The sequence below is a fragment of the Argopecten irradians genome, chromosome 10, assembly GCF_041381155.1.
Source record: "Argopecten irradians isolate NY chromosome 10, Ai_NY, whole genome shotgun sequence".
NCBI lineage: Eukaryota > Metazoa > Mollusca > Bivalvia > Pectinida > Pectinidae > Argopecten > Argopecten irradians.
In genome coordinates, this window is record NC_091143.1 from 33146389 (window position 1) to 33166603 (window position 20215).

General features: G+C 35.7%; 1 protein-coding gene across 1 annotated transcript; it reads left to right on the top strand.

The window, feature by feature from the left end:
• Positions 1-8585: 8585 nt before the first annotated feature.
• On the top strand, positions 8586-13074 carry LOC138332803 (uncharacterized). The gene is made up of 3 exons (XM_069280761.1): positions 8586-8773; positions 10266-10398; positions 12848-13074. The coding sequence occupies exons 1-3, from the start codon at positions 8619-8621 to the stop codon at positions 13052-13054; spliced, it is 495 nt and encodes a 164-aa protein (XP_069136862.1). The 5' UTR covers positions 8586-8618; the 3' UTR covers positions 13055-13074.
• The last annotated feature ends 7141 nt before the right edge of the window (positions 13075-20215 follow it).

A 20215-nucleotide genomic window follows, 5' to 3' on the forward strand; every position in this document is an offset into this window, starting at 1 on the left:
TTCAGGACAAAAAAGTCAAGGATAATAATTCTACCACAGTGGTACGTTTCGTTCTGGCAAGAGCCGATAATTTATGAAAAATTCTATGTTTTCCAATTGTTCACTAAAAGAGAGTGGATTATTACGGTACTAATCACGTTCTAGTTGTAATTGGGACCGCGGTGGCTGATTGGTATGATGTCGCGACACATTACCACAAGCCCTCCACCACTAGGTCGCTTGTTCGAATCCAATGTGGGGCAGTTGCCAGGTATTGACTGCTGGCGGTGGTTTTTTCTCCGGGAACTCCGCCTTTCCTCCACCAATAAACCTGGCACATTCTTACATGACCATGCCTGTTTAAAATGTAATTGTCATTGGGAACTGTCTGAATCATAGATCAAGGAATATAGAATTTATGTAATAATAATTATGTGATTTTTTTTCTCTATGAGTAGTGTTGGGAGGGGGATGTCCACGATTATTCTGCTAAAAAACATAAAATCCTTTTAAAATACATATGTTTAGACAAGAGTCAGTTCAATTTAGCAAAACTGTTACAATGTGTTTTGCCAGAATATTTGAGCTGTAATCTATTCGTTTTAAGTTTTTTTTCCGAACTCATTGATGCGATCTATCTTTTTATAGTACACATGTGTTTACCCAAGGGTAAGTGCAATTCGAAATGATTGTTACAAGGTGTTTTGCCAATCAATCATTGTTGAAAATGTTGACATTTATCGATTTTTAGGGGAAAAGGTGAAAATTTCATTGTTTTCCCGTCATTTCACAAAAATGAGAAGACGTAACGTCATTATTATGATTTAATTGTATACAGCATATTTCAATTATATACAAAATTTATTTATTTGCCTCTTATTGTTGTCTGGTTCTCTATCTATGTGTATATATGCGAATGTGTCATTTTGGCCATTTTTTATTACCGAAATCCAAGATGGCCGCCATATGACCCCCATGAGACATTAGTTGTCAATGGCAACAAGCATAAAATGAAACTAGACACCATACCGGTCCTAAAAAACCATGTCTCAAAAAACTGCCAGAGGGTTACTTGGGGAACTATTTCTCCTCCCCTACTAATCATCTTTGCTTCAAATTAGTATCAGGTAATACGTTATTTTACATTGTAGTGAAGGATGTATTGAATGCATACCCCCCCCCCCCCCCCCCCCCCCCCCCCCTTCTGAACTACACAATAAAAATGAGATACCATATAGCGGCAACACGTCTGACAGGTCAGGTTATGGAATTAACAATGAGGATTGGGTGCCATTATCGATTTATGGAATCAGTTCAGCGGACCAGAAAATCAATGTTCAAAACACTAAACAGTTTGATGAACGAATCGAAAAATACAGGTCATCTCGACACGGAGTTTAATTGTTTAATGTTGCGAGGAGGAAATTCTCCAATTTTATTTTTGATACGCACAAGGCCATCTGTCTTTTCAATTGGTCCATTTCATTTGTGGTCATTGCGGTTCGTGGAAGTGGCAATGTAGATGAAAATAAAACTAACTATACAGTAAGCGACAGTGTAAAACAACACCAACTATACAGTAAGCGACAGTGTAAAACAACACCAACTATACAGTAAGCGACAGTGCAAAAACAACACCAACTATACAGTAAGCGACAGTGTAAAAACAACAACAACTATACAGTAAGCGACAGTGTAAAACAACACCAACTATACAGTGACAGTGTAAAACAACACCAACTATACAGTAAGTGACAGTGTAAAACAACAACCAACTATACAGTAAGCGACAGTGTAAAAACAACACCAACTAACAGTAAGCGACAATGACAGTTGTAAAACAAACACCAACTATACAGCGACAGTGTAAAACAACACCAACTATACAGTAATACAGTGTAAAACAAACCAACTATACAGTAAGTGACAGTGTAAAACAACACACCAACCAACTATACAGTACAGTAAGCGACAGTGTAAAACAACACAACTATACAGTAAGCGACAGTGTAAAACAACACCAACTATACAGTAAGCGACAGTGTAAATCAACACCACTATACAGTAAGCGACCAGTGTAAAAACAACACCAACTATACAGTAAGCGACAATGTAAAACAATACCAACTATAACAGTAAGCGACATTGTAAAACAACACCAACTATACAGTAAGCGACAGTGATAAAACAACACCAACTATATAGTAAGCGACAGTGTAAAACAACACCAACTATACAGTAAGCGACAGTGTACAAACAATGTAAAACAACACCAACTATACAGTAAGCGACAGTGTAAACAACACACCAAACTATACAGTAAGCGACATTGTAAAACAAACCAACTATACAGTAAGTGACAGTGTAAAACAACACCAACTATACAGTAAGCGACAGTGTAAAACAACACCAAACTATACAGTAAGTGCTACAGTGTAAAACAACACCAACTATACAGTAAGTGACAGTGTAAAACAACACCCAACTATACAGTAAGCTACAGTGTGAAAAACAACACCAACTATACAGTAAGCGACAGTGTAAAACAACAACTATACAATAACAGTGTAAAACAACACCAACTATACAGTAAGCTACAGTGTAAAACAACACCAACTATACAGTAAGTGACAGTGTAAAAGTGCACAACACACCAACTATACAGTAAGCGACAGTGTAAAACAACACCAACTATACAGTAAGCGACAGTGTAAAACAACACCAACTATTACCAGTAAGCGACAGTGTAAAACAACACCAACTATACAGTAAGCGACAGTGTAAAAACAACACCAACTATACAGTAAGCGACAGTGTAAAACAACACCAACTATACAGTAAGCGACAGTGTAAAACAACACCAACTATACAGTAAGCGACAGTGTAAAACAACACCAACTATACAGTAAGCGACAGTGTAAAACAACACCAACTATACAGTAAGCGACAGTTGTAAAACAACAACCAACTATACAGTAAGCGACATTGTAAAACAACACCAAACTATACAGTAAGCGACAGGTGTAAAAACAACACCAACTATACAGTAAGCGACAGTGTAAAACAACACCAACTATACAGTAAGCGACAGTGTAAAAAAACACCAACTATACATTAAGCGACGCCAACCAACTATACAGTAAGCGACAGTGTGAAACAACAACGCCAACTATACAGTAAGCAATGTAAAACAACACCAACTATACAGTAAGCGACAAGTGTGTAAAACAACACCAACTATACAGTAAGCGACAATGTATAAAACAACAACACAACTATACAGTAAGCGACATGTAAAACACCAACTATACAACATGAAATACATAAGCGACAATGTAAAACAACACAACTCATGTCAAGCGACTTGTAAACAACACCAACTATACATCAAGCAATAGTAACACAACACCAACTATACATACAGTGTAAAAACAACACCAACTATACAGTAAGCGACAGTGTAAACAACCCAACTATACAGTAAGCGACAAAACAACACCAACTATACAGTAAGCGATACAACACCAACTATACAGTTTGCAAAATACAACACCAACTATACAGTAAGCAATGTGATACAACACCAACTATACAGTAAGCAATGTACAACACCAACTATACAGTAAGCGACAGTGTAAAAACAACGCCAACTATACAGTAACCAACACCTATACAGTAATACAGTACAGTAAGCAATGTAAAACAACACCAACTATACAGTAAGCGACAGTGTAAAACTACACCAACTATACAGTAAGCGACAATGTAAAACTACACCAACTGTACAGTTAGCGACAGTGTAAAACTACACCAACTATACAGTAAGCGACAGTGTAAAACAACACCAACTATACAGTAAGCGACAGTGTAAAACAACACCAACTATACAGTAAGCGACAGTGTAAAACAACACCAACTATACAGTAAGCGACAGTGTAAAACAACACCAACTATACAGTAAGCGACAGTGTAAAATACAACACCAACTATACAGTAAGCAATGTAATACAACACCAACTATACAGTAAGCAATGTAATACAACACCAACTATACAGTAAGCGACAGTGTAAAACAACACCAACTATACAGTAAGCGACAGTGTAAAACAACGCCAACTATACAGTAAGCGACAGTGTAAACCAACACCAACTATACAGTAAGCAATGTAAAACAACACCAACTATACAGTAAGCAATGTAATACAACACCAACTATACAGTAAGCAATGTAATACAACACCAACTATACAGAAAGCGACAGTGTAAAGCAAAACCAACTATACATCGAGCAATGTTAAACAACACCAACTATACAGTAAGCGACAGTGTAAGACAACACCATCTATACAGTTAGCAATGTAATACAACACCAACTATACATTAAACGACAATGTAAAATAACATCAACTTTACAGCAAACAATGTAAAACAACACCAACTATACAGTAAGCAATGTAATACAACATCAACTATACAGTAAGCGACAGTGTAAGACAACACTAACTATACAATTTGTTTATTGTGAAATAAATATAGCAACATTCAAATGATTGATTTGTTTGAAGTGACTATTTTGTCCCTAATTCTTAAACTTGAACGAGATAAGACATAAATACATGACCGCGAACGGTAACACTTACAGACATGGTCCTTTTCGTTTTTATAAAGATTATTGAATATGTCTGTATCCCATTGCGTTCATACCACCTTTAACGCAATTAAAACACTGTTCAATCTTTATATTTACATAAATAAGTCTAATTTTACGTTAAATTTAAAACGGTGATGGTTGCTAAGTTGGGTAACTACAGTAGTCAGGATGACCGAAGATATAGTTCCGATTGTTGAATGTTATAGCTCCAGTTTGATTTGAAATATAACAATAACACCTTTAATTATTTCTAAATTATGTTGTTGTTTTTTTCAATTTGATAATGCATCAATAATGCCCATTTCGAATAAAAATTGAGATAACCGAGGCGGAACGACTACCGGTATCGTTGTCAGGGTAGTGATGCGGCCGAAGTGGAGCGAGCCGCTATATTTGATTTTCAACCGAGGAAAGTGACTATGAAATAGCCTGTTGATCAAATGGTATGACTGTTGAGCTGCTGAATGTTGTAATGTATGTATCGGTCTGTAAGCAACAGTTTAAAACAACACCAACTATACAGTAAGCAATGTAAAACAACACCAACTATACAGTAAGCGACAGTGTAAAACTACACCAACTATACAGTAAGCGACAATGTAAAAACTACACCAACTGTACAGTTAGCGACAGTGTAAAACTACACCAACTATACAGTAAGCGACAGTGTAAAACAACACCAACTATACAGTAAGCGACAGTGTAAAACAACACCAACTATACAGTAAGCGACAGTGTAAAACAACACCAACTATACAGTAAGCGACAGTGTAAAACAACACCAACTATACAGTGAGCAATGTGATACAACACCAACTATACAGTAAGCAATGTGATACAACACCAACTATACAGTAAGCAATGTGATACAACACCAACTATACAGTAAGCGACAGTGTAAAACAACACCAACTATACAGTAAGCAATGTGATACAACACCAACTATACAGTAAGCGACAGTGTAAAACAACACCAACTATACAGTAAGCGACAGTGTAAATCAACACCAACTATACAGTAAGCAATGTGATACAACACCAACTATACAGTAAGCAATGTAAAACAACACCAACTATACAGAAAGCGACAGTGTAAAGCAAAACCAACTATACATCGAGCAATGTTAAACAACACCAACTATACAGTAAGCGACAGTGTAAGACAACACCATCTATACAGTTAGCAATGTAATACAACACCAACTATACATTAAACGACAATGTAAAATAACATCAACTTTACAGCAAACAATGTAAAACAACACCAACTATACAGTAAGCAATGTAATACAACATCAACTATACAGTAAGCGACAGTGTAAGACAACACTAACTATACAATTTGTTTATTGTGAAATAAATATAGCAACATTCAAATGATTGATTTGTTTGAAGTGACTATTTTGTCCCTAATTCTTAAACTTGAACGAGATAAGACATAAATACATGACCGCGAACGGTAACACTTACAGACATGGTCCTTTTCGTTTTTATAAAGATTATTGAATATGTCTGTATCCCATTGCGTTCATACCACCTTTAACGCAATCAAAACACTGTTCAATCTTTATGTTTACATAAATAAGTCTACTTTTACGTCAAATTTAAAACGGTGATGGTTGCTAAGTTGGGTAACTACAGTAGTCAGGATGACCGAAGATATAGTTCCGATTGTTGAATGTTATAGCTCCAGTTTGATTTGAAATATAACAATAACACCTTTAATTATTTCTAAATTATGTTGTTGTTTTTTTCAATTTGATAATGCATCAATAATGCCCATTTCGAATATAAAAATTGAGATAACCGAGGCGGAACGACTACCGGTATCGTTGTCAGGGTAGTGATGCGGCCGAAGTGGAGCGAGCCGCTATATTTGATTTTCAACCGAGGAAAGTGACTATGAAATAGCCTGTTGATCAAATGGTATGACTGTTGAGCTGCTGAATGTTGTAATGTATGTATCGGTCTGTAAGCAACAGTTTAAAACAACACCAACTATACAGTAAGCAATGTAAAACAACACCAACTATACAGTAAGCGACAGTGTAAAACTACACCAACTATACAGTAAGCGACAATGTAAAACTACACCAACTGTACAGTTAGCGACAGTGTAAAACTACACCAACTATACAGAAAGTGACAGTGTAAATCAACACCAACTATACAGTAAGTGACAGTGTAAAACAACACCAACTATACAGTAAGCGACAGTGTAAAACAACACCACTATACAGTAAGCGACAGTGAAAAACAACACCAACTATACAGTAAGCAATGTAATACAACACCAACTATACAGTAAGCAATGTAATACAACACCAACTATACAGTAAGCAATGTAATACAACACCAACTATACAGAAAGCGACAGTGTAAAGCAAAACCAACTATACATCGAGCAATGTTAAACAACACCAACTATACAGTAAGCGACAGTGTAAACCAACACCAACTATACAGTAAGCAATGTAAAACAACACCAACTATACAGTAAGCAATGTAATACAACACCAACTATACAGTAAGCAATGTAATACAACACCAACTATACAGAAAGCGACAGTGTAAAGCAAAACCAACTATACATCGAGCAATGTTAAACAACACCAACTATACAGTAAGCGACAGTGTAAGACAACACCATCTATACAGTTAGCAATGTAATACAACACCAACTATACATTAAACGACAATGTAAAATAACATCAACTTTACAGCAAACAATGTAAAACAACACCAACTATACAGTAAGCAATGTAATACAACATCAACTATACAGTAAGCGACAGTGTAAGACAACACTAACTATACAATTTGTTTATTGTGAAATAAATATAGCAACATTCAAATGATTGATTTGTTTGAAGTGACTATTTTGTCCCTAATTCTTAAACTTGAACGAGATAAGACATAAATACATGACCGCGAACGGTAACACTTACAGACATGGTCCTTTTCGTTTTTATAAAGATTATTGAATATGTCTGTATCCCATTGCGTTCATACCACCTTTAACGCAATCAAAACACTGTTCAATCTTTATGTTTACATAAATAAGTCTACTTTTACGTCAAATTTAAAACGGTGATGGTTGCTAAGTTGGGTAACTACAGTAGTCAGGATGACCGAAGATATAGTTCCGATTGTTGAATGTTATAGCTCCAGTTTGATTTGAAATATAACAATAACACCTTTAATTATTTCTAAATTATGTTGTTGTTTTTTTCAATTTGATAATGCATCAATAATGCCCATTTCGAATAAAAATTGAGATAACCGAGGCGGAACGACTACCGGTATCGTTGTCAGGGTAGTGATGCGGCCGAAGTGGAGCGAGCCGCTATATTTGATTTTCAACCGAGGAAAGTGACTATGAAATAGCCTGTTGATCAAATGGTATGACTGTTGAGCTGCTGAATGTTGTAATGTATGTATCGGTCTACGTACGCGATATAAACTATAATCTTCATAGTCACGACTTTTATTTTATTGCACGGATGATAGACAAGTGTTTGCATGGTGTTTGACTGACGTAACTATGGAATTCCTCGAACATTCCTGAGGAAAGCCCCTCAGGGGCATATATAGGGGCATATGTAAATATATAGAAATATTGTAATACGCTTACATTTCTGATTATTTCTTTATTTCATTTTTCTTGATTTGATAATTATCAAGTTATCTTATATACTTGGACGTCGGTTTTCGTTTGCTAAGCTGTGTCATTCTATTGGCAAAACGAATAGACACAAAATGTTGTCTGATTTTCTCCAATAACGTTTTCCTTTTATTTTACGTTTTATTAATGGAACTCGTGGAAAGGAAAAGAAAATAAAAGATACATAACAAATAAATAACATAAAACATTATCAGTGGTTAGACTGTGCACAAGACAGACATATCTCATCAAACTGAAGGCGCTTCTTATCTTACCAAATGTTTAATTCACAGTGACAGATTACGGTATAGGACCAATACGACTATGCTACTGTTTTTGTTATTACTTACTGGATTCATTAATCTAGGCCTGTCAGATGCCTGGAAAGGCACTGGTGAATTACAGGAGTTGCAGACACACCTCACTAACATCAGTCAGGTGTCACTACTGGTCACGGTCAATGATACCTGGGATACAAGGTAACATATACCTGGGATACAAGGTAACAAGGTCAACATCAGTCAGGTGTCACTACTGGTCACGGTCAATGATACCTGGGATACAAGGTAACAGATACCTGGGATACAAGGTAACAGATACCTGGGATACAAGGTAACAAGGTCAACATCAGTCAGGTGTCACTACTGGTCACGGTCAATGATACCTGGGATACAAGGTAACAGATACCTGGGATACAAGGTAACAAGGTCAACATCAGTCAGGTGTCACTACTGGTCACGGTCAATGATACCTGGGATACAAGGTAACAGATACCTGGGATACAAGGTAACAAGGTCAACATCAGTCAGGTGTCACTACTGGTCACGGTCAATGATACCTGGGATACAAGGTAACAGATACCTGGGATACAAGGTAACAAGGTCAACATCAGTCAGGTGTCGCTACTGGTCACGGTCAATGATACCTGGGATACAAGGTAACAGATACCTGGGGTACAAGGTAACAGATACCTGGGATACAAGGTAACAAGGTCAACATCAGTCAGGTGTCACTACTGGTCACAGTCAATGGTACCTGAGATACAAGGTAACAAGGTCAATTGACAAAAGTAAGGGTTTTTGCAGCGAAAATTCAATAATCATATTGGCGAAGTTTGTCTTAACATGATACCGAATCATCACGACCGGGTTATCTCAGTATTAAATCACTGAATATTCTTCTATAGTAGTCAGATACCCAGATATTTACTCAGAAAAAAGTAAAACGTTACAGCAAAATTATGTAGAGATTATGATTTTCAAATTCAGCAAATAAAATTTTCCATTTTCTGATAGTTGTACACTGTGATGTAAAGCCTAGTTTACATGAACAAGTCGATGAAATATGACCACTTTTCATTATCATACCTTCCGTGATAGAGCGCATACTGATTTGATATTTGTCATCAAATCAACTATTGAAAAGCCTCATGTTCATTTACTGCTGCGAAACGTCTTACACTCATGTTATAAGTTTTTTTTACATGTCTGCATTTTGTTTTAGTTAAATAGATTTTAAGCTTTTTCTAATTATCCTGTGAATGATCTTTGTATTTTTTTTTATAGTGAGGACTTTGTTGGTATTAATATGTTCTTTATTTGGCAGTGAGTACTTTGTTGGTATTAATATATTCTTTATTTTGCAGTGAGTACTTTGTTGGTATTAATATATTCTTTATTTTGCAGTGAGTACTTTGTTGGTATTTATATATTCTTTATTTTGCAGTGAGTACTTTGTTGGTATTAATATATTCTTTATTTTGCAGTGAGTACTTTGTTGGTATTAATATATTCTTTATTTTGCAGTGAGTACTTTGTTGGTATTAATATATTCTTTATTTTGCCAGTGGGTACTTTGTATTGGTATTTATATTTCTTTATTTTTGCGCGCACAGTATGGTACTTTATTGGTATTTATATTTTCTTTATTTTGCAGTTGGTACTTTATTAGTATATAATCTTTATTTTGCAGTGGATGTATTCGTACGATAAAGACACCGCCAATAACGTTAGGGAAGCGATTTAGTAATATAGAGGTTGGGACATGTGACTACGGGGGTATCACCGTTAGTATGATGAAGGCGACCAATGGACGAGACGCCATGGTAAGGTCGAGGATCAATTTCCTAAACATTGATTTGCATTATTGTTTATTAAGATGGTCAGTTCACGCCATTATTTTTTATTGGTTAACATATTGTTTTTATGCTTTGTTGGGGAAATTCTTGATAAACAAAATCATAATTAGATATAAGAGATCAAACTGTTTGAAAGATGAAAGGCTTATTTACTTGCTATCTAAAATTTAGATTTCTTATCAGCTAAACCAATGAATACATCTTCCTATCTTCATTTGTGAACGGAATATTTTATTATGCCGATGGTAATATTCAAGTTATGCACAAACACCCATTTCAATTTTAATTAAAAAATTGTCGTTAAAATGTGATTAGTCTAAATACCAGTTTGTGTAACTGTTCCTCAATGTTGAAATGACATTTACCTTTTTTTTCATTTTGATATTGCATGCAAGATTATGAAATGACCCTTATAACAGCTTAGTAAACACATGGAAATTGTAAAACGACAAACGCTGAAATTTCGATATCAGTTTTATTTGACCTATTGAATTAGCATAAACAGTTTAATTTGACTTACTGAATTAGCATAAACTTTTTTTTCAACAGTTTAATTTGACCTACTGATTTAGCATAAAACACATAATTTTTTTCAAAATAAATCATCATGTCAAAGTAAAATTGCTGAGTGAATTTACAACCCGAATTTTGATCATATTCTTGCTACAAAGTTTGCTGATTTTTTTTCTTTTTTTCATTATACATAATGAGAAGATATTCAGTCCAATGTACAGAAAGAATAAGACCAAAACACGGGTTGCAATTCACTCAGCAGGATAATTTACTTTGAAAAAATAATGTGTTGTAAATAGTTTGCATCATGTTTGCTTTCGTTTCTGATTAGCGGATTAATCATTATTTGTTTAACAAAACTTTGAATTATCCAGTGCGAAAAAAGGCAAAATCTGTTGTTTATATTTGTTTTCGATTTTGAAATGAAGTGATGCCTACGGAAATTATTTGTCAATGCTATAAAAGCTTATCAAGTAATTTCTGTTTTCTATAGGGTCCTTGATTGTAGTGTATTTGACTCAACTTAACTTTGTTATTTTCCTACATGCGTGTTTATATGTGTAGTGTATTTTACTCAAATTAACTATGTCAGTTATTTTCCTACATACGTGATTATATGGGTAGTGTATTTTACTCAAATTAACTATGTCAGTTATTTTCCTACATACGTGATTATATGGGTAGTGTATTTTACTCAAATTAACTTTGTCAGTTATTTTCCTACATGCGTGATTATATGGGTAGTGTATTTTACTCAAATTAACTTTGTCAGTTATTTTCCTACATGCGTGATTATATGGGTAGTGTATTTTACTCAAATTAACTATGTCAGTTATTTTCCTACATGCGTGATTATATGGGTAGTGTATTTTACTCAAATTAACTATGTCTGTTATTTTCCTACATGCGTGTTATTATATGTGTAGTGTATTTTACTCAATTAACTATGTCTGTTATTTTCCTACATGCGTCGATTATATGTGTAGTGTATTTTACATAACTTAACTTTGTCTTTTTTCCCTACATGCGTGATTATATGTGTAGTGTATTTTACATAACTTTACTAAGTCTTTTATTTTCCTACATGCGTGATTATATGTGAAGTGTATTTTACCCAAATTAACTTTGTCTGTTATTTTCCTACATACGTGATTATATGTGAAGCGTATTTTACCCAAATTAACTTTGTCTGTTATTTCCTACATGCGTGATTATATGTGTGTTATTTTACCAATTAACTATTATTTTCCTATGGGTAGTGTATTTTACCCAAATTAACTGTCAGTTATTTTCCTACATGCGTGATTATATGGGGTAGTGTATTTTACTCAAATTAACTATGTCTGTATTTTTTCCTACATACGTGATTTTCTATGTGTAGTTATTTTATTTTAGGTATTTTACTCAAAAATTAATTTTGTCGTGATTTATTTTCCTACATTTTGTCTGTTATTTTCCTATGTGTAGTGTAGTGAAATTTACATAACTTGACTATGTCTGTTACTTCCTTACATGCTCGATTAAATGTGGCACCAATTTTTTCTTTCACAAGAAGAGAAAAATACTACCAGTACCATTTATCATTCTTTTAATTCAGATTCATAGACGAAATTGAACATTGAAAATAAAAAAAACCCACAGAAAACACGCCATTTGAAATGAAAAAGTAGTCAGGTTTTCTCAAACATCGACATCCTTGTGTTGTCTTCAAGGATGATGTAACCATTTAACGTTCTCTCTACCACGATCTCAGTGCACTTACTGATTCCTATATACACCTATAACAGTTGATGATGTAAATCAACACATGCATGTTTTGTAACTGTGTAATCAGATTTAAAAAACAAATATATTTATGACATCAGATGATAAGGAAACTATTGTTTTAATTTATTTTCCGCAGACTATGGATGTCATGTTTGAATCGCACGTTATAGAGGATGCCTCTCACCCGGAGTGCCGTTTTAATTGGAACGGTAGTTACCTAGTGCCAACAGCGAAGAACCCACAGCAATCCCTCCTCCCGGGATGCTTCGTAATGGACTCGCGGGAGGGATACCACATGACGTACTACTGGTTTTATCTTCTTGATTGGAGTTTTGGAAAATAAAGATTTGTAATCAACTGCAACTCCATCATCCCTTATAAAAGGTCTCAACGATTTTCATTCATTATTCGAAATTCATTAATCAGTTTATTTTGATTTGAAAAAGTGATTAGAAACGTCTAAGCGAAATACCCTTAAAATGAACGGTATCAGGAAAAGCTGAGACTTAAGTAATTTGAGCTGTCAGAAGATTTTAACAAGATTAAAAGTTTGTTAGTATAAATAACAATATATTAAGACTAACTCGAGTGCTCGTATAATTCGAAATGTCAATCTGGACCCGCTCATATCGAGTTAACTGGTGTTGACTGTATATCAAAATTAGTCCGATTAGATTGAGTTACGTATCAAAATGTACTTATTATCGGATCGAATTACAAAAAAAAAAAAACCCAATTAGATTGAAGTACATATTAAAATGTACTTTCCATCGGATTGAATTACAAAAAATAATCCAATTAAATTTAATCGTCAAAATCACCGCCAGATTTTCGTTCTCTTAATATGAACAGTTCTCAAGACGACGCAATGACATTTAATTGTTGGGACACAGTCGATTGCCAACGATGATGATGGTTCACATGGATGGTATAAGTACTTAAGTCTATATACATGTATACTACATATAAATACATTTCGATCTCCCAGAGTGCTAATAGACCATTTTAAATGCGTAAGGGGTTTAGATAAACAAATGAGCCGCAAAGCATGGCATTATCCCCGCGCCCCACAGTTGGAATAAACCCCAAAATCATCAAGGTCAAAGTAAGAATTATTCAAGTATTACATAAAATGTATGCGAGTATTGTAAATATGAAAAAAAAAACGGCAGGTAAAAAAATAAACTATAATTTGGCATTTCTTCATGGCAACAGAAGGACACTTGTCTGAAATATACAGAAAATTTCATGGAGCTGCGTTGAACGGTTAAGGAGTTATGATCTGGAGACAAAAAGAACAAGAATTTGGTATTTTTGGCTTAGTTTCCATGGTAATAGAAAAAAACCCACCTATTAGTGAAGCTGCTAAGGTCGATTTTTCGGCAAAATTTTTAAGCATGATACTTTGCATATGGCTTCTTTAGGACATAAGGTTACAGGAAAAAAATGGACTCAAAAAATCATCGATCCTGGCGGCCGCCATATTGGTTTTCAAAATGGCCGTCCAAATCACCTTTACGACCCATAACTCAGGTTCTATACCAGCTAGACCCAAACTTTAAACGCTTACACCTATATAATTGATACCTATGAACATTCTGGTAGTGTTAAACTTCACGTAGAATGACCAACATTTTATATTTGAAGATGACCGCCAACTGTGCGAGCTATATCTTTATATACAATGCATCTAATTGGCTAAACTGGCTTTAAGCAAATATAGAGAAAGTACTAATACTTTTGCAGTGTACAAATAAATAATTTGAATCTTGTTTTAATTTTAACATGACCGCCATTTTGAATTTCTGTATTTCACTCTGTAAGTAATCGAGCAAAAAATCAAGCTAACACTCATAAAATGTTGATATATATGACATGTCTTGAATTGTATTGGAATAAATCCCTGCATTTAACTCATCGGAGGATCATATTTCATGGGCTTTATCGCCTCCTCAACTAGAACATCTTCAAAGTTGCAAGTCAACTACGATTAACCAAATCACTGCTCATTTGCAGATAACACCCAACTCATACCTTGTCACTTCTTCAGCGATTAATCCTTCTCGCCTGTTTTGGAGAGTAAATCCATTGTTGATTACTTGCCACTACCACAAAAATTCCGATGTGGGGACGTGCAGTAAACAGGAAAACCTTAAACAGAAATTCCTCCTCACAGTGAAGCTTCTATGAAAATTTCAAGTCATCTTTAACCACTTCATCTGGACGCATTTCTTCACCTTATGGTGTTTGAGAACAAATCCACATTTTTTCTCGTGTGTATGTATGAAATCCTTCTTCATATCATACTAACGTTTCTCATCACTTTTTGTGTTCAACAAAGTTGATAAAGCTATTTTGTTTTAGTGGCTAGGGCTTGTTTTCTTTTCAAGATGTCTGCCAATTTACTTAGCACTTTCTCAGGGCAACCTCTATACTTTTTTAATTAGCTGGGGTAATAGAACGCGCAAGAGTTCCTCGTGGCACAATCAACAACTTGTACTATCGGTCCCACTTTTTGTCATGGGCAAGGTTCCGGATGACAAATATCTGACTAAGTTAGTTTGCTGTCTATGTGGTCCCAATATTGCATGTTTATACTCTCTATTATCTCCATTGCTTGCGCTTAGTTTGAAGGCTTACGGTTCTTCTGTTCTCCATCACTGCAATTTATTTTCACCCAGTCCTTGGTGCCGTAGGTATGTTTTACTGAGAGTGGCTATGTGTTTTAGGTGCATCTTTTTACATATACTGCACTGCTAGCATAGCGCTTCATCTCTATTCTTATTTCAACATTATCATCTGTCTTGCCATCGCCATCTTCATCTCCTGAAATTGGGAGTTCTACGAAGGCTCAGCTAAATTTTATAATGCTTTGCCATTGAGGTACTTATGATTATCTTCGCAAGGACTTGTTTGATAGAAGTACGACAAGGGTTCATTGTCAGGCGAGGCAGACATCCACGCTTTGGCGGCAAAATCTTGCATGAACTTACTATGAAGTCATTCCTTAAATGGAATCTCCTGGTGTTGTTAATGTCGTTCAGGATTACATCCAACCAATTTTCTGACATTTTATCGGATTATTAACAATAGGGGGGATATCTTCCCCTGAATCCACATCAAATTTCCTCAGATGCGGTTGGCGGCCGGACATTGCAGCCATAATTAACAATTTGTAGCCTTATTGCCTTTTTGCTTTAGCAAAAATATATTCGTTAGCCGTCATGAATATCACCATGATGACACTTTACAGTATTTTTATAAGGTTTTGGCACATCTTGCATTTGTAGACGGTGTAAGGTGTACCAATAGGTTATTGTGCTGATGTGGTGAAAATTTCCTTCAGGAAAGATTATTTTCAATTGCATGGTGTAGACGATTTCACAAAGCAATTTGTGATTGTTCTCTCTGCCAAAGCCTCTTTTTAGAGTTAAAGCATTAACACTGAGTTATTGTATGAATGTTCTTTCGAGAATGACAAATGTTGCTGTTGCGTAAAATTTGATTCTAGAACTATACTTTACTTTTAGGCATGAAAATGGGTGTGGAACATGAATGTTTTTCAAGCTGCTGTACATTGAAAGAGTTAATGGTCCGATACCTGTCCGAAAGGATGAAATGATTAAAAGTTTACTAATCACCGAAGTGAAAGTCAACCACGGTGTGTTGATAAAGACGACGTCGGGGATCATAAACGACACGCTTTATGGAAATTTACGTTTGCATTTGATTCATCTATTCAGATTGGTTCAGAGAATAGTGTTAAGTGTAATATTTACAGAAGTTAATACCATTTGGGACTCAAGTTTTAAAGTATTGTTTCAGAAATTATCCGACGTTTCGGTTAATTTATGTACCTTTAATCTAATGCTGCTGGACATCTTGAATTTCAGATTGCAGTCATTTTGAATATTAGATTAGAATTGAATTATTTTGTATCAAACGCTAAAACATATAAATACTCACTGAATTTGCATGTATTTAATTTGTTTAAAGTCAGCTTAGACAATCATTATATTATTATTATTATATATAGATAAATAGGTTAATGTAGTAAATGTGGCGACCATCTTTGAATGCGAAATGATTGTCTTTCTACATGAAGTATCAATAAAAATAAATATCAACTATATGGGTGTAGACGTGAAAGAATGTTAACTTGATATTTTGCTCGATCACTTACAGAGTGAAATTCGGAAACAACTTTGATTTAAACGGCCATCTTATATTTCAAAATGTAAGAAGCACTACAAAAATTTAAATACTCGTATTATATTTGCAGAAGTTTATTTGCTTAAAATCAGATTGTTCATTTATATATATAATATACAGATATAGTTTGCAGAGTTGGCGGCCATCTTAAAATACAAAATGGCGTCCTTCTACTTGACGTGTAACACTACCAGAATGTTCAATGATATGGGTGTAGACGTTAAAAGTATGGGTCTACCTGTTATAGAATGTGAGATATGGGTCGCAGAAGGTGGTTTAGCGCCATTTGGAAAATCAATATGGCGGCCACCAGAAGCCGTGATTTTTGGGGTCTTTTTTCCTGAAACCTTATGTCCTAAAGAAGCCATATGCAAAGTGTCATGCTTTCTTCAAACTTTGAACAATTTGTATGCTTAGTCGCTCCACTATAACATAAAATGTCCACAATATCAAAAGGCACAACTTTAACTTGTAACTGATTCTAGTACCCTGTACCCTGTACCCTGTACCCTGTACCCTCTACCCCCTACCCACTACATGAGTTGCAATTACGGACTATCGGCTTGCGCATGCGCGGGTTATGACGCCTTAGATGTTCGAGTGAATTACAATAGATTATGAATCGTTTCGAGGAACATCTTATTACTTGATATAAAAGCAATTTTTCAATTACTTTCATACCAATGGCAGTCGGTAATTTTATTCCGAGTCATACTTGCATACCCTGTACCCTGTACCCTGTACCCCCTACCCACTACATGAGTTGCTATTACGGACTATCGGCTTGCGCATGCGCGGGTTATGACGCCTTAGATGTTCGAGTGAATTACAATAGATTATGAAGGAATCGTTTCAAGGAACATCTTATTACTTGATATAAAAGCAATTTTTCAATTACTTTCATACCAATGGCAGTCGGTAATTTTATTCCGAGTCATACTTGCATACCTTGTACCCTGTACCCTGTACCCTGTACCCTGTACCCTGTACCCCCTACCCTACCACTACATGAGTTGCTATTACGGACTATCGGCTTGCGCATGCGCGGGTTATGACGCCTTAGATGTTCGAGTGAATTACAATAGATTATGAAGGAATCGTTTCAAGGAACATCTTATTACTTGATATAAAAGCAATTTTTCAATTAGTTTCATACCAATGGCAGTCGGTAAATTTATTCCGAGTCATACTTGCATACCTTGTACCCTGTACCCTGCACCCTTTACCCTGTACCCTGTACGCGTACCCTGTACCCTGTACCCTGTACCCCTGTACCCTGTACCCTGTACCCCCTACCCACTACATGAGTTGCAATTACGGACTATCGGCTTGCGCATGCGCGGGTTATGACGCCTTAGATGTTCGAGTGAATTACAATAGATTATGAAGGAATCGTTTCAAGGAACATCTTATTACTTGATATAAAAGCAATTTTTCAATTACTTTCATACCAATGGCAGTCGGTAATTTTATTCCGAGTCATACTTGCATACCCTGTACCCTGTACCCTGTACCCTGTACCCTGTACCCTGTACCCCGTACCCTGTACCCTCTACCCTGTACCCGCTACATGAGTTGCTATTACGGACTATCGGCTTGCGCATGCGCGGGTTATGACGCCTTATATGTTCGAGTGAATTACAATATATTATGAAGGAATCGTTTCAAGGAACATCTTATTACTTGATATAAAAGCAATTTTTCAATTACTTTCACACCAATGGCAGTCGGTAATTTTATTCCGAGTCATACTTGCATACCTTGTACCCTGTACCCTGTACCCTCTACCCTGTACCCTCTACCCTGTACCCCGTACCCTGTACCCTGTACCCCTTACCCACTACATGAGTTGCTATTACGGACTATCGGCTTGCGCATGCGCGGGTTATGACGCCTTAGATGTTCGAGTGAATTACAATAGATTATGAAGGAATCGTTTCAAGGAACATCTTATTACTTGATATAAAAGCAATTTTTCAATTACTTTCACACCAATGGCAGTCGGTAATTTTATTCCGAGTCATACTTGCATACTCTGTACCCTGTACCCTGTACCCTCTACCCTCTACCCTGTACCCCCTACCCTGTACCCCTACCCACTACATGAGTTGCTATTACGGACTATCGGCTTGCGCATGAGCGGGTTATGACGCCTTAGATGTTCGAGTGAATTACAATAGATTATGAAGGAATCGTTTCAAGGAACATCTTATTACTTGATATAAAAGCAATTTTTCAATTACTTTCATACCAATGGCAGTCGGTAATTTTATTCCGAGTCATACTTGCATACCTTGTACCCTGTACCGTGTACCCTGTACCCTGTACCCTGTACCCCCTACCCACTACATGAGTTGCTATTACGGACTATCGGCTTGCGCATGCGCGGGTTATGACGCCTTAGATGTTCGAGTGAATTACAATAGATTATGAAGGAATCGTTTCAAGGAACGTCTTATTACTTGATATAAAAGCAATTTTTCAATTACTTTCATACCAATGGCAGTCGGTAATTTTATTCCGAGTCATACTTGCATACCCTGTACCCTGTACCCTGTACCCTGTACCCCCTACCCACTACATGAGTTGCTATTACGGACTATCGGCTTGCGCATGCGCGGGTTATGACGCCTTAGATGTTCGAGTGAATTACAATAGATTATGAAGGAATCGTTTCAAGGAACATCTTATTACTTGATATAAAAGCAATTTTTCAATTACTTTCATACCAATGGCAGTCGGTAATTTTATTCCGAGTCATACTTGCATACCTTGTACCCTGTACCCTGTACCCTGTACCCTGTACCCTGTACCCTGTACCCTGTACGCTGTACCCTGTACCTTGTACCCTGTACCCCATACTCCCTGTACATGATTTGCTATTGCGACATGCGCATGCGTGGGTTATGACGCCTTATTTGTTCCAATGAATTACAAAATATTATAAAGGAATCATTTGAATGAACCTCTCATTTCTCGTTTTTTTTCAATTTATCAATTCATTTCAATTCTTGATTGACTTTGGATCAATGACCCATCTGTACAAAAATATATACATATACATTGTATACATATTTTTTACATTCATTATAACATAATTTAGATTGCAAAAAGTTGCTATATCTAGTTAACTTATTATATATACGCACAGTGTATTACTAGAAAGTTTTATATACTTTCACTACAGACGTTAAACTATGCGTTCATTCATAGCACTTATACTTGTAAATACACAAGTCAACATACAGAACTTAGGGAAATCCTGGTAATAATCATTTAGAGATGCTTTATC